The 24,413-nt window shown below is 40.1% G+C and overlaps 1 protein-coding gene across 1 annotated transcript in view; it reads right to left on the minus strand.

The window, feature by feature from the left end:
* Positions 1-23,807, minus strand: part of LOC114660232 (PRELI domain-containing protein 2-like) — a 91,299-nt gene extending 67,492 nt beyond the window's left edge. Inside the window, exon 1 of the mRNA XM_028812782.2 lies at positions 23,506-23,807. Within this exon, the coding sequence (XP_028668615.2) occupies positions 23,506-23,580 (75 nt within the window). The 5' untranslated portion in view covers positions 23,581-23,807. The remainder of the gene's footprint in view (positions 1-23,505) is intronic.
* Between the last annotated feature and the right edge of the window lie 606 nt (positions 23,808-24,413).

Genomic DNA, 24,413 nt, shown 5'->3' on the forward strand with positions numbered 1-24,413 from the left:
GTAGCCTGTAAGGGGTGTACCAGAACCCCCAAATTCTATACACTTTCAGATCAAAGACAGTCAAATAAACTATTTTAATTACATAAAACATCTTATCACAGGTTTCTTCCACAATTCATAAGGACAAATAATTTTCTTCTCTTTCCATTTTTTTCTCTCCTCAACTCAAATCCAACATGCCTGGGTGAGGCTTCTTTGAACCCGTACCCAGGAGTTCTTCCGGTGCACCAGTACTGTAGTGAGGAAGCACTTCTGGGTCAGGTGGAACCTCAATCCAACTGGAGTGCCTCCTCCCAACAACATCCTCTAATGGTCCCCAAGTACCTCACAATGGCTGCACTCTAGAACAACAACTCCCATGCAGTGTCCAAATGTGAGATACGGCAAAGGGATGCTACCATGCAGTGTACTGTGGGAACTGGCGACTCTGGGAGGTAGAGTCCTCCTGTTCTTCCATAATAATGCCCTGGCTGGGAAAGGGATCACCAACCATCCCTGCTGGGATGCCCATTCACCAACATTCACAGGCTATTGTGGTCTCCTTGCTGGGTAGCCGATCCTTCATCTCCATCGGGATGCCACTCCAGCCATTATGTTCATCACATGGGTTACAAATACAGTAGAAATCTGATGGTTCCACATCATCCAAGGCAAACATACACTACTTTTTTATACTTCATAAAAGCTTTGCCATGAATACTGAACCAAGCACACACAGTTAGGTCCATAAGTATTTGGACATTTGATAATCAGGGTTCTGCTGTATACTGTAAGAATTGATCATGCTGCTAAAAATGATCCAGCCTACAGCCTTAGTGGCTAATTATATTGCATTTGATGTGAGTGTACTCTGGTAGAACTTTAAACGAACTTAGAAACTGAAACCTTAGTATCACTGAGATATAAGTTGTGTAGGTATACTAAATAGTAAATGCTGTATGTTTTCCACTGTAAAGTAATGACACTATGAAGATACCGGGCTACAAAGCAAGGTCATGTTGGTCTCACACTGGATTTTTTGTGTCATAGATTAATGGGAATGAGGTGACTTATTGCACTGTCATAAAGACCTCAAACATACAACAATTTGTAGTAGAAAAACAACAATGAGAATGAACTTGTGTTTCATGAGGTATTGTGACTGAACTTGGGCAAGTAAAAATTTCACTGTTCTATTTAAACATAACAATAAATTTGAACAACAGAGTCAATGTAGCTTGGCTCATTTGTTAATGCTGCCTAATGCAGAACACCAGCACCCTCACATGGCCATTTTCCTTGTATGATTTATTAGTATTTTAAAGCCAAATGAGTTCAGATAAGAGGAAAAAACACAGTTGTTATGTTTTTCATGTTATTATATTGATTTATTACTAAAAATGTGCTTGTGCTTTCACTGTACACACATTTTAATCTATAGTGGGACACAGTTGGTAAGGTTGGATGGAAAACCCTTCTAATGGTGCAAGTCAGATTTTTTTATTTTATTTCACTTTTATTCAAGTAATTACCTGTAATGACCTGCTAGCTCTGCTGGGTTTACATCATTTTATCATTGGGGTTATGCCATTTTATGATTTTTGTACCAGATGTACAGCAATAAAATTCAAAATTTCTACTTCTAGGCTATAAAAGTATTTCATCCATCTATCCATCCATCCATCCATTGTCTCCCGCTTATCCGAGGTCGGGTCGCGGGGGCAGCAGCTTGAGCAGTGATGCCCAGACTTCCCTCTCCCCGGCCACTTCTTCTAGCTCTTCCGGGAGAATCCCAAGGCGTTCCCAGGCCAGTCGAGAGACATAGTCCCTCCAGCATGTCCTGGGTCTTCCCCGGGGCCTCCTCCCGGTTAGACGTGCCCGGAACACATCACCAGGGAGGCGTACAGGAAGCATCCTGATCAGATGCCCGAGCCACCTCATCTGACTCCTCTCGATGCGGAGGAGCAGTGGCTCTACTCTGAGCCCCTCCCGGATGACTGAGCTTCTCACCCTATCTTTAAGGGAAAGCCCAGACACCCTGCGGAGGAAACTCATTTCAGCCGCTTGTATTCGCGATCTCGTTCTTTCGGTCACTACCCATAGTTCATGACCATAGGTGAGGGTAGGAACATAGATCGACTGGTAAATTGAGAGCTTCGCCTTGTGGCTCAGCTCCTTTTTCACCACGACAGACCGATGCAGCGCCCGCATTACTGCGGATGCCGCACCGATCCGCCTGTCGATCTCATGCTCCATTCTTCCCTCACTCATGAACAAGACCCCGAGATACTTGAACTCCTCCACTTGGGGCAGGATCTCGCTACCAACCCTGAGAGGGCACTCCACCCTATTCCGGCTGAGGACCATGGTCTCGGATTTGGAGGTGCTGATTCTCATCCCAGCCGCTTCACACTCGGCTGCGAACCGATCCAGAGAGAGCTGAAGATCACGGCCTGATGAAGCAAACAGGACAACATCATCTGCAAAAAGCAGTGACCCAATCCTGAGCCCACCAAACTGGACCCCCTCAACGCCCTGGCTGCGCCTAGAAATTCTGTCCATAAAAGTTATGAACAGAATCGGTGACAAAGGGCAGCCCTGGCGGAGTCCAGCTCTCTCTGGAAATGGGTTCGACTTACTGCCGGCAATGCGGACCAAGCTCTGGCACCGATCGTACAGGGACTGAACAGCCCTTATCAGGGGGGCCGGTACCCCATACTCTCGGAGTACCCCCCACAGGATTCCCCGAGGGACACGGTCGAATGCCTTTTCCAAGTCCACAAAACACATGTAGACTGGTTGGGCAAACTCCCATGCACCCTCCAGGACCCTGCTAAGGGTATAGAGCTGGTCCACTGTTCCGCGAACAGGACAAAAACCACACTGTTCCTCCTGAATCCGAGGCTCGACTATCCGACGGACCCTCCTCTCCAGGACCCCTGAATAGACTTTTCCAGGGAGGCTGAGGAGTGTGATCCCTCTGTAGTTGGAACACACCCTCCGATCCCCCTTCTTAAAGACGGGGACCACCACCCCGGTCTGCCAATCCAGAGGCACTGTCCCTGATGTCCATGCGATGTTGCAGAGGCGTGTCAACCAAGACAGTCCTACAACATCCAGAGCCTTGAGGAACTCCGGGCGTATCTCATCCACCCCCGGGGCCCTGCCTCCAAGGAGTTTTTTGACCACCTCGGTGACCTCAGTTCCAGAGATGGGGGAGCCCACCTCTGAGTCCCCAGGCTCTGCTTCCTCATTGGAAGGCATGTTAATGGGATTGAGGAGGTCTTCGAAGTACTCCCCCCACCGACCCACAACGTCCCGAGTCGAGGTCAGCAGCGCACCATCCCCACCATATACAGTGTTGACACTGCACTGCTTCCCCTTCCTGAGACGCCGGATGGTGGACCAGAATCTCCTCGAAGCCGTCTGAAAGTCGTTCTCCATGGCATCCCCAAACTCCTCCCACACCCGAGTTTTTGCCTCAGCAACCACCAAAGCCGCATTCTGCTTGGCCTGCCGGTACCTATCAGCTGCCTCCAGGGTCCCACAGGACAAAAGGGTCCTGTAGGACTCCTTCTTCAGCTTGACGGCATCCTTCACCGTCGGTGTCCACCAACGGGTTCGGGGATTGCCGCCACGACAGGCACCGACCACCTTACGGCCACAGCTCCGGTCAGCTGCCTCAACAATAGAGGCACGGAGCATGGCCCATTCGGACTCAATGTCCCCCACCTCCTTCGGGATGTGGTCGAAGTTCTGCCGGAGGTGGGAGTTGAAGCTACTTCTGACAGGGGGCTCTGCCAGACGTTCCCAGCAGACCCTCACAACACGTTTGGGCCTACCACGCCTGACCGGCATCCTCCCCCACCATCGAAGCCAACTCACCACCAGGTGGTGATCAGTTGACAGCTCCGCCCCTCTCTTCCCCTGAGTGTCCAAGACATGTGGCCGCAAGTCCGACGACACGACCACAAAGTCGATCATCGAACTGAGGCCTAGGGTGTCCTGGTGCCAAGTGCACATATGAACACCCCTATGCTTGAACATGGTGTTCGTTATGGACAATCCGTGACGAGCACAGAAGTCCAATAACAAAACACCGCTCGGGGGGGCCATTCCTCCCAATCACGCCCTTCCAGGTCTCACTGTCATTGCCCACGTGAGCATTGAAGTCTCCCAGCAGAACGAGGGAGTCCCCAGAAGGTACGCCCTCTAGCACCCCCTCCAGGGACTCCAAAAAGGGTGGGTACTCCGAACTACTGTTCGGTGCATACGCACAAACAACAGTTAGGACCCGTCCCCCCACCCGAAGGCGAAGGGAGGCTACCCTCTCGTCCACCGTGGTAAACCCCAATGTACAGGCTCCAAGTCGGGGGGCAATAAGTATACCCACACCCGCTCGGCGCCTCTCACCGGGGGCAACTCCTGAGTGGTACAGAGTCCAGCCCCTCTCAAGGAGATTGGTTCCAGAGTCCAAGCTGTGCGTCGAGGTGAGTCCGACTATATCTAGCCGGAACCTCTCAACTTCGCACACTAGCTCAGGCTCCTTCCCCTTCAGAGAGGTGACATTCCACGTCCCAAGAGCCAGCTTCAGAAGCAGAGGATCGTACCGCCAAGGTCCCCGCCATCGGCCACCACCCAACTCACACTGCACCCGACCTCCTTGGCCCCTCCCATAGGTGGTGAGCCCATGGGAAGGGGGACCCACGTTGTCTCTTCGGGCTGTGCCCGGCCGAGCCCCATGGGTGCAGGCCCGGCCACCAGGCGCTCGCCATCGAGCCCCACCTCCAGGCCTGGCTCCAGAGTGGGGCCCCGGTGACCCGCATCCGGGCAAGGGAAAACGCCATCCAAAATTGTTTTTCATCATAGGAGGTTTGTTTAAGTATTTCATCAAACCAAATAAAAAGGTAAAATAAAACAATTTAGCTAAACATTATACAATGCCCACCTGGATGCATTCTCAAAAAATGGTCTCTCTCTCTTTCTAGGTAGTATGGATTTCTACACCACAAAACAACACATGATAACATACAGATTACTTTGGAGATGAATTCAGACTACTCACTTTGATAAATAATGAGGGAGTGATGATGCAGAGTCCCTGTCTGAATGGAGTAACATCATTCTTAATAGTGATTAGATTATGTCAAACCACTAGAATCCCCAACAGCAGTAATGAACCAGAACTCATACTTGCGAGATTGATACCTAACCTAAAAGGAAACATCATTTGTACTGCAAGAATCTTCACCATCTACTGCCTCAGTCAGCTAGCACAAAATGCACATTGAACATGTCTTCAGAGGACAGTAGCTCGGCCATGAAGCAAATGGCTATTCCCTTACGCATAACCCATCTTTTTTTAATAAACTTTGCCATTCTTCTTATTTAAGCAATCTGATTATGCTAAGTCCCTTCATACAGCAACCCACCAGTAACTCCATCACAGCTGACATATCTGTTTCCTAAATATAGACCACCAATACCTAAAATTCTTCTTTCGGTTACAATATTGAAAAGAATTTTCTGGTGCCTAACAAACTAAAATTGTTTAAATTCAAATATTGCAACCGCATTTTTTATACCAACCAAAAAAAAGGGAAGTCATTGTACCACCTAGACAACAAAACCCAGTTAAAGGAATAATTATTGCAGTTACTTCATTAGTTTTTTTTAAACAAACATTTAAGCCTCATTTACTTGCACTTTAGCCAGTATAAATCTTTGGCCCATTACAGAGACCCTAAGCATTAAAGTGAACTTGTCATTACACTTTACTGTGAGTCTGCAGTTGACCATGTCTAAGGCATCAAGTTTCAAATGAACTACAATCTTAGTACTACTATGAACATGGTAAAGCTTGAGGTAGTAGTCAATATTTTAAGGCATGCTCATCCTTCTAAAATCTCTCTGACAATGGCATACATTTTCTATAAAGAGAAACTCAAAGAGGCACTCAGTAAAAATGGGATTCATGAAAAAATCATTAAAACAGATACAGGAGTTAAAGTTTATTTATTGTGGTTTTATGATGCAGTAGATAACTTGCTTTGTTTTTCATACTTAAAAGTTCTCCCCTTTCTGTTTTATTTTTTTTTTAATAAAGACAAAATTTCTTGATTTTCCTTGACCTTATTTCATGTATGTATCTGCACCACAGCAGTGTACTCTCATGTTGCCAACATTATCCATCTATTTATCTTCCTAACCCACTTCTACAGGGTAGAGTCACGAAGAAGCTGAAGCCCATCACAGCAGTCATTGGCCACGAGGCTAGAACAACACATGGAGAGTGTGTCAGTCCATCGCTGGGCAAAAGCACAGTCACAAACGCACACTCTCACTAGAGCCAATTTAGCAACGCCAATTCACATAGCCTGTATATCTTTGGACTATAGAGAAAGATCAGAACACTCGAAGGAAACCCACCCTCATAAGTGAACATGCAAAATCCATGCAGGGAGTGTTCTGGGCACAAACCGTGAGGACTGTGAGGCAGCAGTGCTACTACTGTATTACCGTGCTACCTCTGTCATAAGCATATATCATATAAAGATATACTGTATCTACCAACTGCCCTTAACAGTTTCCTTTCTGACTCATTTACCTTTTTCTTAAATTAAGGCAATAAATAGAAAAGTAACTCTGACATTTAACAATTATTTTTAACCCTTTTATCTAGAATTGCAGGTATTTCATATGTATATAGCCACAAGTAACAGTTTAAATGGTTTTTAATGAAAAGTTAAAATGAAAAATGTTAAGATAAAATAATTTAGTATAATGTTTGATTTTATATGCTAATATTTCTACATAGCAGAGAGACAAAAGACATTGATTCACCTAAAAGATTTGAAAGGACAGCAGGTAAAGTTTAGAGAAGAACAAGCATCAAATATCACAACCTAGCCTGAAATGCCCAGATGACAATATTGAAAAAAAAATGAAACTGACAACTTTTTGTACTTGAGTGATTTTCTTTGAGAAAGAATATTTCATTACTCTGCATCCTTTAAAAAAGGCAGAACAGCCGCAGGATTCTTCACAGCCTCTGCACCCCTACTAACCAAGTTAGTCAACACACAAAATATTTTTTTTCGACAAGTGATACTAAAATATCCTTTGGATATTGATATGGAAAAATACTGTAACACAACTATAATATAATGCAAAAATATTCTAAATGTCTATAACTGCTGAATATTAGTTTTGGGCAATTTCAGACACTAATTAAAGTAGCTATTAATGTCACATTGCTTTCTTGAATGACTCCCCAGTGTATAATAAACAATGAAAGCATTAATCCTGTCAAAAGCTGAACAGAATGTTTTCTCTTCTGATATTAACTAAAAGCTATCTTCATGTCATGTTTTAGATAAGACATTTTCATTTTCTCTGCAGTTTTAATTAAATTATTAATTTTGTATTGAATGTTCTGAATTCAATATCAACTAGATTTACTACCCATAATATATCACAGTGACTGTACTTTACCTATACTAGAAAACAGGCCTTACTGAACATTTCTAGCATAGTTCAGCAGTTGGTGCTGCTAACTCACAATTTAACTTCTTGGTTCAGATCTGAGTTCTGTTACTGCCTGTGTGAAGTGTGCTTCCGGCATATATTCACACATTTTCCTCAGTTTATTTGGGTTCTCGTTTCACATCCCAAAGATGTACATCTTTGGTTAATGGGAAACTCTAAATCAACCTCTTCTAGGTATGTTTGAGAGTGTATCTTGCAATGTTCTAATTACTGTCTTGCATCCAGTTCCGCCAAGATGAGCTCTGGACCCCATTACACTGAATTAAATTAAGGGGTTTGTAGTGTGTTAGATAGGGTGGAAAACTGTTGCTAGTCTGCTAGGTTGAGGCTAGACAAATTCCTGTCAGGCTAGTAATATTAACACTATTAAAAGACCAATGGTCTAGTAAAATGTTTAATTGTAATGACGTTCAACAAAAGATCTAATGAAATCCATGGACTATTATAAGGCATGTTATAGAATTCTGTTTATTATGATGGGCAGGTAGATCAGTTGGGTAGGTGGTATAACAAAAGAATGTAGACAGAGGATGAGGCCTGTGGTTTACTCATACAGGTCTTTTGAGGTAACTATCTGATGTAGCCTTCTTAGATCTTTTCTGACAGTGTTCCAAACAGTCTTCTTTAGTAGCTGCTTAGAACAACTGTTGTTGTAGTGCTTACTAGTTGTTACCTTTTTTGGCCTACAGGTTCGGTTCTAGGCCTTTTACTGTTTATCTTGTGAAAATGCTTCAGTTACAACTAGATATGCTCATATACCCTGCACTCCAACACTGTAAACGAGTTTTGAGGGTATCTTAGAGATATTTCACATTGAAGCCACAGCATTGCAAAGGAAGGTACAAAGAATTACGAAACATGTAGCTGAACAATGTTTACATTGTTGTTGTAATTCAGTTTTTTCCCAGTTCTCCCACTCACACTTTTTTTTATGTGATTAACTTCAACCATTGTTCTATTGCTGCTTGTACCTTAACTATTTCTGTCTTCGTTTCAAGCCTTAGTCGTGGAGGACCCCTGTGGCTGTAGATTTTTGCTCAAATCAGTTGAACAATTAGTAAGTCATTTTATCTCTAAAAGGTCTCATTAGTTTAATTAGCTGGTCTTTTTTCTTCTCTTATTCTAAATTTAGAAAAAAATATTAAATTTCATTTTTTTTCCTAAGAAATTTTAAAATATTCATATTTTTGCCAACGCGTTAAGTTCTTATCTCTATTTTCACATTTTCTTATTGATCCACCTTTTTCTATGGCGTTCATTTATGTGTATTACATCATAATTATTTAATGTTTTTGACCATGGTTTTTAATTTTCATCATCATCATTATGATTTTCATTGTTTTTCCATGTGTTCAGGTCATTTAAGTCATTACTATGTAAGGGTCTGTATCGAAGGAGTGACACTTCATAGGAGTGACATAACAAAGGAGTGGCATAAATACCATATTAAAGGAGTGACATTTTATTGGAGTGACATAACAATGGAATGACAAATTATGATTAAAATTTTATTTCAATAATTTGTTATCTTGCTTCAACAGAGAGCAGGAACACAACTGAAAGTATGCTCGCCAAAAAAATTATTGTCGCCTCACCTACCACTTGGATGGTTGGTTGGATGGTTGTCACGCCTTTGAAATTTATATCTGAGGTTTCACTCCTTTGTTATGTCACTCCTATGACATGTCACTCCTTTGAATAGGACCGCTATATAATGATTATGCTAGTGGGTTTAACACTGAAACAGCTAGTCTATCACTACTGTGTCATTTGACCTAATGTCTACTTTGTTCGTTGTTAATTGTCTTTATTAGGATAAAATTAAGAGAGCAAACTACAATGAATGGTGAATTAACAGAAAAATTACAAAAGAAACGTATGAACTTAAAACTATTGCAAAAATACAAATATTTTAATAATTTTTATGAATGTAAACCTTATACAGTACTACTGCTCTCTTCAAAATAAAGAAGAATTAGAAAAGAAAAAAAGTTCAGTTAATTAAGCAATGAAATCAGTTAAAGGTAAAATGACTTACGGATTGTGAAGCTGGTTGGAACAAAAACCTAAAGGCACAGGCAACCTCCAGGACTGGGTCAGGTAACCACTAGCATTAGGCATAAGAGAACAATGTATGGCAAGTCATTTTAAAATTTTAAAGCCTTCCTTAGAATAATCACAGTTAACTTTGATCTAAAATAAAATTAATTACGTCTAAAACATAATTTTGACTTGTCTCAATTAGAACTATATATACAATTGACAGACTAGACTAGATACATAGATATACTTTATATGTCCCCAAGGGGAAATTAAAATTGTGTTTGTGAAAAAAAAGTGTGTGTATGTGCATATACAGTATATACAGTATATTGTGGCAGACGGCGGTGCTCTTATCAAGCTGATATAATGCAAGGACTGGGGGAGAAAGTGTGCTCAGGGCCTTATCTCTCCTGGATCATTAGATGAAAGCCCCCATGGCTTGCAGAGGTTCCGCGGATTCCCACAAGCCACTATGGGAGATGAAGTCCTGCTACTCAGCCCTTCTGGGTTCCATGGGTGCTGCCAGGGGGTGCTGCAAGGATTGCAGAGTCCCATTTCATAAGGCTTCCACCTCACACAGAAGTGCTTCTGGACTACACTAACAGGACTCTGGAAGTACCCCATGTGCAACATAAAAGGAGCCACCTGCCACTGCACCAGAAGCCAGAGTCAGGAGGGGGAAGATGAAGCTTGCTGAAGGAAGAGTGGAGGCAGAGAGAGAGAGAGAGAGAGAGACAAAGAAAGAAGAAATGATGCTGTGCTATGTACTTTATTTGCTGTACTATGCTGTGCAGGTGTGAAGTGAAAGGAAAGCGCGTCTTTGTTGGGTTTGGGGAGCTGCAGGCACTATATATATATATATATATATATATATATATATATATATATATATATATATATATATATATATACTAGCCATGTGCGCCCAACTACGTTGGCGTGTTAAAGTTGTCTGTGAAGGGCTCCCTGTTTAAACACGGCTGCCAGTCATGAATTGGGCCCTTCGTCGCACAGCATTATGATTTTTTATAAGGGAAACAAAATTACAAAAGAAAACCCTTGGACATTGATTCGATAGGAACGGCCTACTCGGAATCACTGTCCGAATAGTAATTATGTGTTGGTGTAGGAGCATTTCTGCTTCTCTCCGTTCACAGTCCATCTCGTTTTCACGACACTGTCGTTTCCTCTCACGATCTCTTCACAACCTTTCTCCAGTCTCGCAGGTTGCTTTGTGGCAATCCAAAGAGTAAGGCAATATACACGGAGCAATGGTTATAAAAGGGGGACACATAGGTATCCAGGCTCTTTAAAGCATAAATAGGGATCACTTCACTGACATGTGCGCAAGCCACGGTACAACTGTGAGATGCGCAGCACTCGCCAGCTACAACGTAACAATAATAATTTCCGGAACGTGCTGTTACGATGTCATTCATTTTACCCACTGTCTTTCTTTCATTCATATGTTACGTAGGCACGTACCTTTTATCTTCGGCAATCTCATTCTCTAACCAGGCCTCAGGAGCTAACTAGCGTAACACTGTCCACCACCCCTTTTGTTATTCCGGCACATTATTGACATCCGTGAGTAACAACAATGTACTAAACTGGAAGGTGGTCTACGCATGCGTCGGAATTTGCGGACAAACAAAGATCAAGATCCAAATGAAGATTATATATAAAGATTAGTTAATTTAAAGCACAACAATTTGTTTAGTTTGAATGTCTGTGTTTTGAGGTGTGACTGGAGTACTACAGTCTTCAGTAGTATAAGCCTGGAGGAGATTCTTAATGCAATGCATATGTTTTAGCTGGCTCTCTACTGCCATCTAGTGCTTCTTCTTCTAATTAATTCGCGGACAAACAAAGATCAAGATCCAAATGAAGATTATATATATATATATATATATATATATATATATATACACACACCTTACAAATATACATATAAGTCAACTGGAAAAAAATCTCAGTTTGATTGATCAACTACAACTTGAATTCAGTCTAGAGATTGGAATCTATTTATATATGTATACTCACTCATCAACAAAAACACTATTTCCTGCTAAGCTGAAATTTGGCAGGATGGTGCATCTAGGGCAAGTAGGCATCCACTAAGATAGGACATTTCGATATATCAGTATTTGGGGGTAAAAGACATCCACAATACAAAAGCTAAATATCCCAAAAATGCTTTCACTGATTTGATTGAAATGTGACATTGAAGAAAAAAGAAAGTTAGCAGACACTTTTTTTATTTGTTGATATTTTTTGTTAAAAATGCCCTAGTTAACATACTGCCTTCTCCCATTTCACTCCAGTGTTGACAGTGGTTACATGGAGAAATAGAGCATGATGGTTGCAAAAGTGAAGTAAAAGGAGGAAAGTTCAGCAAAGCTTGAAGAATCCTTGGATAGCAAGTGCTTGCCAGGAACTATGGCTGTAAGCATGGTCAATTTCGCGCTACTGATCCAGTAAGAAAGGTATTTAATATATATCTCTCATCCCCACTTCATCTTATCTGCAACCCTGAGCAAATGTCAAAGTGGGGACTACAATTCTCATCAGCCAGTGAGCTACTGCCAGATGATTTCATCAGCGCTCACAAAGTTTAATTAAGAGCCTCGATAAAAGTGGCATGCCATCAATGGTAGCCAATGCTGCATTTTTTTTTTCCTAAATCACTTTGGGATAAGAATTTCATTTTCTCAATAGATTACAGTTTTTATCTTAAGAGCAGTGTTTAAGCCTTTGTGGCCTGGGACCCAGTTTTACTTTTTAAGTTCTTTGATGATGCACATACACAGCATTAGAAAAGAAAGGGGAGGGGGTGAAATGAGTGCAGTTAGAAACAGGGAAAAATGTTGCGCAGTGCTGTCAATTGCTTTGGTGAGCCAAAGGTGTGTAAACTGAAAACATTTTTTTTATCAGTGCATAGCTTTACATTTTTGAAAAGGACAACACTGTTGTCCACCTGCATATTATCATTAAGTTTTCAGTACCAATCAATGATCAGCATTAAGCACTTTTGAAGTCTAAAAAAAAAACGCGATAATTTAAAAAAAAAAAAAACACAGCAAATTAACCAATGGAGCCAAGCTACAACTGAATAAAATGAACATCATCTATAAAAAATATATTGGGAGATGCTGTTTTTCAGAATACGATAAGAAAAGAGCCGGTTGGTGCATTTGAGTAAGCAAATGTGATTAGTAACTTCTGGTTTTTTTATATACTAGGGGGCTTCGCTCGCCAACCACCGTGTTTGGTTTTCCGGATACACACTTTTAAGATTTTTTTTTCTTTGAATTGTTGCTACTTCATTAGTTTCACTTTTATTTCAGAACTTCTGTAAAAACAATATTTGTAATCTTGCGAGTCCCAATATGCTGAATCTTTTTAATGAGGTCAGGATAGGTTTCTCTGTTTGGAATTTCAGCACATACAAAACGATCTACATCATCAGCAGTTCATAATTTTTTTTTACAAAGTAAAAAAGTAAGTAGAGTTCTGCATTGGACTCCTGTGTGTAAAGTCGTGCTATTTTCCTCTCACAGTTCCAAAAGTACATGGGGTTACCAAGGCGATAAACCAGCTTTTGTCTAGGTTTTTGTACAAGGGCTAGACAGAATGTTTTTGACTCCTGGGGTAAATGTAGCTTTTTAAATAAGCAGACAGATAAATATATATAAATGAACAAAGTAACCAATAAATGCATGTGCGGTAAACTCCGTTTTTGAAATTCTCAAGATTCTTTATTTGTCACATGCATAGTTATACAGGACAACACACAGTGAAATGCATCCAGATTTGCTTATCAAAAACTTTGCAAAGTTAGAAGAATATTAGTTAGATTAACAAAAAGTCATAGATTGAAAGGTATCAGTATAGTAGAACATAATAAATAAGTACAATTATGTGAATAAAGTAGAATTAAGTGTTAAGGTGCAATAGTGTAGTAATTATTGTGCAAAACCAAAGTTAGACTGGTGCATAGTTAAATGAGGCAGTTTGTTTGTTTGCGCTACTGTGATCTTTACTTTCTTTTTTTATATTTTCTAATTTTCCTACTTTCATATCCTTTAACTTTCTCCACATGTGTATAGCGCAGTTTTTTTTTTTTTTGAGCCTTTCTAATGTCCCTGGTTTCATAGTCTCTAACATTTAATTTATAACATACTGTACTGTCCTTATACGCTTTATATGCGCTGAGAGCCCTGGATCTGTGTGTGCTCAAATCCTTTACAAGACTGAATGTTTTGCTGCCTATTGTCCTACTTGATAGATTGTAAGTAGGGCGTGTCTTTGGTCTCATGGGTCTTTAAAATGTCTTACGAGAAGATCACGTATTGTAGACTTGCTTTTTTATAATAGATAGATATTCATTTGTAGTGTTCTGGATTTTAAATTGTAGATACTTATATTTTATTTTTTGCTCAAACCAACAAAATTAACTGAAATGCAGGACAAGAAAGCAAGTAAGGGTAGTTTGAGGATAATACAGTAGTACGATAATACAGACATTTATTAACCACTGATCATGGAGGCAGTACTAATTTTAGCCTTCGATGCTAATAGAAAGTGAAGAATTTTAGCAAATCTTACCTTTGAATGAATCAACTGTAAATCACCTTTGTAACATTACCGACTACCACTATTGGTGATGTCTTGTAAGATAGATAGATAGATAGATAGATAGATAGATAGATAGATAGATAGATAGATAGATAGATAGATAGATAGATAGATAGATAGATAGATAGATAGATAGATAGATAGATAGATAGATAGATAGATAGATAGATAGATACTTTATTAATCCCAAGGGGAAATTCACAATATAGAGTTCTGCTACAATTTCTTTCCTACCAACACCACAAAGGAGTGTATGTAGTATGTTTAACAGTAAAGAGCTCAAGTTAACTAAAATAAGCCCCTGGTATAAAACAAATAACATACAAATATTGTACACAGAAAAGTACTTAGTTACATAATACTTCTGATATAGCTGATTTACCAATTGCACTATAACTGGAACCCATTGACTTAGAAAATTTCCTGGGCAAAGCCAGGTCACACAGCTAGTTAATAAAACAGGAATTATTAGGAAACATTTAGCATTAAAAATTTTTAACATGTACATGCGTTGTGGTATCAACTTTGAAGATGTAGATTCACTAGAAGAAATAGATCCTGATGTTATTATAGTACTACTTTGGTAATTCTAAGGTCAGTATAAAAATAAAATTTTGCTTATCTTTTCTAATGTGTTTAACAGAAGGGACTTGTATAGATTTGTCAGTACCTGTGAAAACTCAGAGGTGGATTCTTTATAAAATGAGTGCAATAAGACAGAACCTATTATTTACTGTTTGTTTTAAATAATGTTAAAAGGATATTTTGTTGAATTTGGTCTGTAGCATTAGAAAACATGAACTGATAACCTTTTGCACTTGGCTAGAAAAAAAAAAAGCAAAAAACACACTTCTAATGTTTTGCAATAGGACTGAAATGTTACAAAATACATATTGATAATGTTCTGTTATTAAAAATGTTACTAAATGGTTAACACATTGTGAGGCTGAGGAGGGTCCCTGACATATATAACAGCGCCCTTGCTTGTAATAAGATGCTTAAAAAAAAGGACTAAAACATTTCTATTTTTATGGTAGTCTTTAAAATTATTACCTGCTTTTTAACACTGATGCCAGCCTTAAACTTAAATGATTTTTCAGCTTTCCTTTCATTATAACAGCACTTTCACAAATTAAATTACTAACGATTTTTCTTAAATTGGTGTTGATTGAACCTGGTACAATATACAGTGCAAAGATGCAGCACTGAGTAAACACAAAAGGGCTTCCTCCTGCTACCAAATTAAAGCTGCTCTTGTGCTTGCACGCTACGGTCCTTGCTGTGTAGAATTTAGTGGCTCCCACTATCTCCAAATTGATTCCCACATTTCCATGTTTATACATACATCACAGATTAGAAAATTAAAAAGAAGACCATTCAACATTTAATGTTGACGATACCCTAATGCCAAAGTACATCAGTATTATTGTCGTTATTATGCCACACTTATTGTGAAATCAACAATGTGTTTTCAATCATGTCACTGTTAAAAAGAATGAATCCTGTTGGATCCAGTGTACTAATACCTTTAATACGTTTTGAAGAACTACATTATGCCCCCATGGATCTGATCACGCAAATGAGATAGTCATTACTTCAGGGAGGCACTTTTTTGCTTTTCTTTGCACTGCATTCAGTGATGCAATATCTTTTTTGTAGCTACTGTATGTTCAGCACTTCACAGAGTACAACACAGTTAGTCTATTGCATTACAGTGTTGAAGAAAGTGATCACGTGATTTACATTTAACACCTTATTAGCGCAGTGGTAGCGCTGCTGCCTAACAGTAAGGAGACCCCGGTTCGCTTCCCGGGTCCTCCCTACGTGGAGTTTGCATGTTCTCCCCATGTCTGCGTGGGTTTCCTCCGGGTGCTCCGGTTTCCTCCCACAATCCAAAGACATGCAGATTAGGTGCATTGGTGATCCTAAATTGTCCCTAGTGTGTGCTTGGTGTGTGTGTGTGTGTGCCCTGAGGTGGGCTGGCACCCTGCCCGGGTTTGTTCCTGCCTTGCGCCCTGTGCTGGCTGGGATTGGCTCCAATGACTGACTGACCTTATTAGCATTTTTAATTTCTTCTCATCATCATCATCATGTAAAGGATAAGAAATCTTTGACAATATAAAACTTTTAAAACATTTTGGAGTTTGCTTCTTGAAAACCAACATAATTTTTTATTCCAATTAATATTCTTTCCACCTATATACAGTACACTGTATACACTGAATTTTGTTTCCTAGGGGATGCCAAGATGCAGCAATTATGCAGATTTTATCATAATGTGTTGTTGTCTTTTCAGTATTTGGTACCTACTAATATGGGTGTCACCTGCTATTTTCTAAAGTATCCAGCTATGTAAGGTATATGAAAGGAAACAAAGTAAAAGCTTTAAACTTGTAGGTAACTATAGAAAGAGATAAGAATTGCTGTGCAATGTGTATAAAATACAAAATCGCAACACTTTTACCAAATTACATTATGTTTCTAGAAATGTTAAAGCTTAATTAATTTTTCCAATCTAGATATACCTGATATACAAAATATGTACAGCATTTATCTGTACTGCAAAACCTGAGCCTGCAAGAAAACTCTACAAGAAAATGTCATTTATAAAGATTGTTCTAACTTTTTATATGTGTCTGGAAAAAAGCTATCCTATACAAAGATGGGATATAGGTTGTTATTTTAATTATCTGCAAAATACTGTATCTGATGACAAAATAAAATCTTTTGAGTTACAAAATATTAAATTGTATCATTATTCATCAGTCAATACATGTAATTTTCTTCTTATCACCCAAGCAGCCTGGTAGTGAAGACAGTGGAACCGCTGAACCCAGCATGGGAAACAGGTTTGAATAGGAATTCTAAATTTGAATCCTGCATGGGTGGACTGACAAATCAAATTGTCTAATTTGAGAACGTATACTTTGATGTAACGCTGAATGGGTTTAAGCAAGTCTGAAACTGTTTTGCTTCTTACAGAAGGTCTTCACAGTTACTTACTTTATTCATTCTTACACATAATCTGTGAATTATCCAGCAACTCTCCTGGAAAAATACAGACACAAATGTTTGGAAATGCAGTTTTACATTTAATTTAGTCTTCCCACCACGCTTCAACATACATTTGAAAGTTTTCAGCTAATAGAGAAAATGAGGCATTTAACTTGGAGACCTATAATCAAATATATGTATTCCTAATTATTTGTATAATTTAAGTATGTCATTTGTAAATTTACATTTAACATAATCTTTTGAATTTTTTAAATAAAATAAAAAATACACAATTCACCACATGATCCAATTAACTACTGATCCAACGTAAGGTCACTTTTGTCTACCATCCTGTGGAATGAAATAATGCCTGCTATTAAACACTCCGCTTTGATTCTATGAAAATGTGATGGAGGACTATCCTTGCCAGATCTTAAGCTATACCATTGGGTTTTTACACTGCCAGACTGGGTGCAACAGATACCTCCATTGCTGTCCCTCCCTCATAGCTACTGCTAGAGTCAAATAGGATATCTCCAAGTTGTATTCCCACCTTCCCGTTCTCTGGTGTTGAGCACAGGACTCGATCTTCAGAAATAGGCCCTCTAATCGCTTATATTCTAGACATATGGTTAAAGGTGGAGATGTGTCTTGGCCCTTGTCCAGCCTTATATTGATAAATAGCCTGATATGGTACTGGTTAGTGTATGAATGCCTCATGGTCCAGGCTGAAGCCCCAGCTTTTGTTCTTCTTAAAAGTGTCAATGCCATGCTGTTTCTTTTCTTGCTTCTCCATTGAGGGTTCTTTGCTCTCTTTGTTGGTCAGAGTTGGGTTGTGTTAAGGGATGGATTGAGCACTAAGCATTGGGTTTTTATTTTAACTGTTTTTAAATTGGCTTATGTTTTTTTTTCTCTAAAATGTTAGCACTTGTATTTTAATAAAAACTTTTTGATCACAAAATACTGTTTATAAAAAATGCATATTTTGTATATTATTGTCTGTCATGATATTCAATACTAAACTCAGGATATTTTAAAATGAGACACCATACAGCTATAGCAAAAATTTATATTATGAGAAACTAAATCAATTACTGAACGTCAAATAGTTTGAATGCTACAGTTTTATTCAAAGTAACAAAATATCTGCATGTTTCTGCATGCTGCAATGCCACTGGTTTTATATTTAACTGAAATACATCCCAGACTGAAAACATATATTTTATCAGGCTAAAATATCTGCATGTTTCTGCATGCTGCAATGCCACTGGTTTTATATTTAACTGAAATACATCCCAGACTGAAAACATATATTTTATCAGGCTATATTATTATTATTTTTTTGCATTTGTGGCAGAATTGCATTTAATGTCTTTAACAAATTCCATTTTACAATGTTTCACAACTGTATCAAAATGTCCTTTTAGTCAATGGTTATGGATTTATACAGGGTTTCACAGGTCCATGGTCCAGACTTTAAAATTCAGCCTGCACACCAACTGTGTCAGATTTTCATGTTCTCTTTGTGTATGTATTGGGCTTCTTCAAATACACTAGTTTACTCTCTGATTCCAAAAAATGAATAGTAGAATTATTATTAGGTCTAAATTTCCTTTGTGACCAAGGTTAGCGGTTTGTCAAATGGCACCATGTTCAGGGTTGCCTTGTGTCCAGTGCTGTATATAGTGTTATTCTACCTTAGAAGGCTGGCGTCCTTCAACATCTGCAATAAGATGCTGCAGATGTTCTATCAGACAGTTGTGGCGAGCGCCCTCTTCTACGCAGTGGTGTGCTGGGGAGGCAGCATTAAGAGGAAAGACGCCTCACGTCTGGACAAACTGGTGAGGAAGGCCGCAGTGGTAGTGCTGCTGCTTTGCAGCAAGGAGACTGTGGAAGATTGTGGGTTCTCTTCCCGGTTCCTCCCTGTGTGGATAGCACTTTGAGTACTGAGAAAAGCGCTATATAAATGTAATGAATTATTAAGGCAAGCTCTATTGTTGGCATGGAGCTGGACAGTTTAACATCTGTGGCAGAGCGAAGGGCGCTCAGCAGGCTCCTATCAATTATGGAGAATCCACTGCATCCACTTAATAGTATCATCTCCAGACAGAAGAGCAGCTTCAGCGACAGACTGCTGTCACTGTCCTGCTCCACTGACAGATTGAGGAGATCGTTCCTCCCCCAAACTATGCGACTCTTTAATTCCATCCGGGGGGGTAAACGTTAACATTTAACATTATACATAGTTATTGTCTGTTTTTCACCTGCATTATTATCATTCTTTAATTTAATATTATTTATTGTATCAGTATGCTGCTGCTGAAGAATGTGAATTTCCCATTGGGATTAATAAAGTATCTATCTATCTATCTATAGGAGAAGAATTAGTCCTAGACAAAGCTGGAATAAGAGAATTTGGAAAGTGAATAAATGACTGTCTTCGAAATTGTTAGAAATATGTCTTATCATATTTTATATGTCTACTAGCCATGTGCGCACAACTACGTTGCGCGTGTTAAAGTTGTCTGTGAAGGGCTCCCTGTTTAAACGCGGCTGCCAGTCGTGAACTGGGCCCTACGTCGCACAGCATTATGATTTTTTATAAGGGAAACAAAATTACAAAACAAAACCCTTGGATTTTGTTCGATAGGAAAGGACTACTCGGAATCACTGTCCGAACAGTAATTATGTGGTGGTGGAGGAGCATTTCTGCTTCTCTCCATTCACAGTCCGTCTCGTTTTCATGACGCTGTCGTTTCCTCTCACGATCTCTTCTCAACCTTTCTCCAATCTCGCAGGTTGCTTTGTGGCAATCCAAAGAGTAAGGAAGAACCAATGCTTCTTTCTTGAACTCCAAACGCCGACTGATGAAAAATCACAGAAGTGTGTCCGACTTATATACTCTGACTGCCGACTCCAAGAAGTGGGTGAACATTCAATTTGGACAAAGTGCTGCCAACGACGGTCGATAGAAACACAAAAAACCAGTCTCGACAACGAAGCAGGTGTCGACGCCAGGGGGGTATTTTTCGTACGTGGATTACTCGCTTAGCCGGATGTAATTGTTGACGATTTGGCCTGATCCTGGATCTGTCGGTTTTTTGAAACTCTTGCTGGAAGTGTTGTCATAGCAACACATCCAAATCCACAAACCTGATCGGAGCAGGTTTGGTCTGCGTAAACAAGGATTAGTTTACACACGTGATCAGTGACGGTGTGGAAGTCATCCAGTCAGGGCTTCGCCGTTCATGAATGAGCGACCAATTGATATTGGTGTGCAAATTATAGGAAGAGAATTTCATATAAAGAGGGTTTTGCGTGATCGGCAAGATCCTTTATTGCCCCCGGAGGAAATTCTGTACGAAAGATACCGCTTTAGCCGAGGGGGAATATTGTACCTCAAAGATTTATTAGCTCCGTATATTCGAAGTCAAACTCGGCGAAGTCGGGCTCTCACAACCACACAGACAGTAGGCATTGCTTTGAGGTTTCTTGCAAGCGGCACTTTTTTATATACTGTAGGCGATGCGGAACATCTATCGAAAAGTGCAGTTTGCCAGGCAATTCGTAAAGTCTGTTTGGCTCTGAAATATTTCCTTCAGGTTTTCATTGTGTTTCCTGGACACCTGCGTGTGCAGACAATAAAAGAGGCGTTTCATGCCATTGCAGGTAGGTAATACACAGGCTAAAACACCCACAGTTCCACGAAGAATCTCAATCAGCCTAACATTCTCATTACCAGGATTTCCAAATGTGATTGGGTCACATGGAACTGATCAGAGTGGAGTTTGATCAAACATTATTTGGAAAGTGTACCTCTCCTCCTGATGAATAATCAGACACAGTGTCTTCATCAAATATTTGACCTTCGTTAATATCTCGTTGGTCAGACACAGGTTCAAGGGATATGACATTCCTTGCAACTGACCCAACAAAAAAGAGGGCTATATGGAACATACCTATAGCACACATGGAGGACAAATATGCAATGACCATCCTTTACCTGAAATGAAGTGACCACTACTTCCTGCCACTGGTTCTGAGGAGGAGCTTCCCCCTGGAATGCCCTCAGAAACAGGGCGATGGGCATTTTGCTGGAGAGCCAACTCTTCTGCAGGGGTTAGGTCTGGACCGCGTGGACCTCCACCTGTTTTTTGCTTGTCTGCCTCCTTATTAGCTTTAAAATTAATGTTTTTTATATTATATATGATTCTTCATGTCAACAATTCTTTAAATAGTTATATACCAATATTTACCAGTTTGAAGTATATTCTTGTACTTCACTTTAACCTGTTCCCATGTTCTCCTTGTGCTCACGTTTGATCTGGAATTATGACATATTAAATAATAATTAATCTGACACATAGGAAATGAAACGCTGCATTCACTAAGTACAATGTACACTACTTAGCGTTTAATTTTTTCGGCCACTTTTTGCCAGCCGTCTTTTCTGGTCTGGGCTGCTTTTGCAGTGTTACCCCTTGTGTAAATTAAATCTTGAAATTCTTCGTGTCCTTCGAATAAAAGGTCTTGCGCCGCGTGTGTGAAAAAAAAATGCGCCCGTTCTTTCGTCATTTTGTTACAGCCTATCAAAGACTTGCTGATCATGTTTTCTAGACTCAATATATATGGGCTTTTCACTCAGCGCGGGCGCGCGCATTCATCTCGTATGATTAGATCCAGCTACACTAATCTAATACACAGCTGCGTTTGAAAAACCGACTTATCTGGATGAGTTTCACTGGCATTAACTCATTCAAGATGAGGCACCTGATCTCGGATGGTTTAAGCGACGTACGAAAAATACCCCCCCGATCTAAACACAAAGAGTGGTATGGACAGTGTTTGTAAACAAAAGTAACAACCAAGGTGTTGTGTATTCAGCCAGTACAAACAGCACGTAGTCTCCTTTAGTTCAATCCTCTTTAATCATCACACTCCAACCTCATCCAACGATCCTCCCCCTCACTTCCTCTCCTCCTCCATCACTACTGCCCTCTACTGAACACAGCAGGAACACCACACAAGGCAGTGTCAGGGGAACATGAATTTGCGGACAAACAAAGATCAAGATCCAAATGAAGATTATATATAAAGATTATGTAATGTGGTACCGAGGTGTCACCCGCTGCCCGGCTGCGCTCGGGTCCTAATTAAGGTACTGAGGTGATTTGTCATATGGTGGGTACAGCAACCTCTATAATCTACTAAATGCAACCACCTTTGAAAATTAAATGACTTGATGTAAATATATAAATGAACTCGTTTCAACTTCTTCACAAGTTTACTTTGGTTAAATATGTTGTCTTTATCAAAAAATCTTATAGTGTTATGGCTATGTATTATAAATAAAGAACAGATATCACATTTAAGCCTAAAGTTACTAAAACGATGACTGACTGTTTTAGAGCTGGCTCAACAGGATGATGCTTCCCGATTAAACCGAGAAGAAAAGCCACGTGAAAACCAACACATTAAATGAAAAAAAAAATCTTTTAAAGCAACATTCCTTCTTAAATCCACTTTCGCAGATGTTGGCTATATCGGTAATCGCAGACAGGGTGGCAAGACAGTGTCTTGAAGACACCTTGGGGCTTATTCATATACACACTGCGATGGGCGACATGCACACATTTCGGACTACGTGGGGACACCTAGCAGGACAAGAGAAAGTGACTTGTAATTGGACCCTCTGTGCAATGACCTAAAGGTGCCTGTGTGTAAGCTGGACTCTCATGGGAGTGATGTACCCGGACACTGAGAGCCATGCGGCAGTAACACTAGCCACTCCAGCAGCCGCCCACAACAAAACTGATAACAGCTAATCACACTCGAAAACCTACGCAACATAAACAGCACAGCAGACTGAAATCTTAGAAAATGCGCATGTTGCAAACTAAGGAAACAGCTCAGTAAACATGAAACTGTTTGGAGAAACTAGTGCAGTATCAAGAGCAAGCGTGTATCGATTACAATACTAGCAGCCTAACCCGGCTGCGTTAAAAACACAACACGAGTGACGTGCACAAATAAACTGCTTCAAGAAGGGTCTAACGCGTTCATATCGATACATTTAAGTCTCGCTTGACACTCTTCATGGAAAAAGTAAAGCACCATGCATCGGAAAAGTGTATAACACTCCCAAAAGGAGTAGATAGCGTTCAGTGGAGTATTTGAATCAGAGAGAGGCCAGGAAATGCAGGGAAGCTAAGCGTTAAAGCCTGCGAGCAAAGTAGCGTCATCGTGGCAGCGCGCACGTACAGCTCATGCAACGTAAACTCAGCGTGCAGCAAGCTCACCTACCTTATTTAAGTGCATTTCTACGACGCGCTCAAATGGATACTTGTACAGTTTCCTTACTTCCAAAGTAATAACCATGTCAAAACTTTAATAATTAATGCAGCCCGTTGTACTGCACCCAAACACACCGACCCGCCCCGATGTTCTATGCGGTTACAGAATTGAAGCGGACACGTGCGGGTCAAACTTCAGGAAAATATTCAATAACTTTATTGGTGCCTCCCACGGCGGAAGAGAGATTAAAACTGCACGAGATTACGACATGGCAAGAGAAGGGAAACGGTTGTACCATTTGTAGGCGAATTTTTTTTCTTCGATCAAAGTTTCAATGGGTATTAGAAAAATATGGAAAAAGTAATACCCTGGTGAGATGGAATAAACTGTCTGACAGTGGGAAATGCCCCGTGCAGAACCATGGTGGCTGCGGATTCTCACTTATGTCACTTCGACTATTCTTGGCTTTGATCTCCGCTGCTAACTAAACTCCTCGTTTAATTAAAGAAGCTGACCGTGGGTTAGTGTGCCTAGCGCTGAAGCTATCGCCACTGCAACCGTAAATCAGGAATAAATGCGTTAAAGCAACGGAAGGGTATATGAATGCTAGATTTAAAAATAATCGAGTTGTAGTTATGTTCAACATTCAACACAATACATATTGTAAACAACTTGGCACACCATTCCTCATCTTCTTTTCCCACTTCTATGTGGGGTCGATGTTTTTTAGGTACATGGTACGTTTAATTTTTCTTTCTTTCTTTCTTTCTTTCTTTCTTTCTTTCTTTCTTTCTTTCTTTCTGCAATATTTTACTTTGTTAAGGGTCTGAGTACTTGGTCCCATTTTTTCTTTCTTAAGCAAAAGCTAGTCAGCAAAGAAGTCAAAATAATAAGTCAGAGAGCAAAGGCCATTTAAA

Source organism: Erpetoichthys calabaricus, chromosome 11 (genome assembly GCF_900747795.2).
Source record: "Erpetoichthys calabaricus chromosome 11, fErpCal1.3, whole genome shotgun sequence".
Taxonomy (NCBI): Eukaryota; Metazoa; Chordata; class Cladistia; order Polypteriformes; family Polypteridae; genus Erpetoichthys; species Erpetoichthys calabaricus.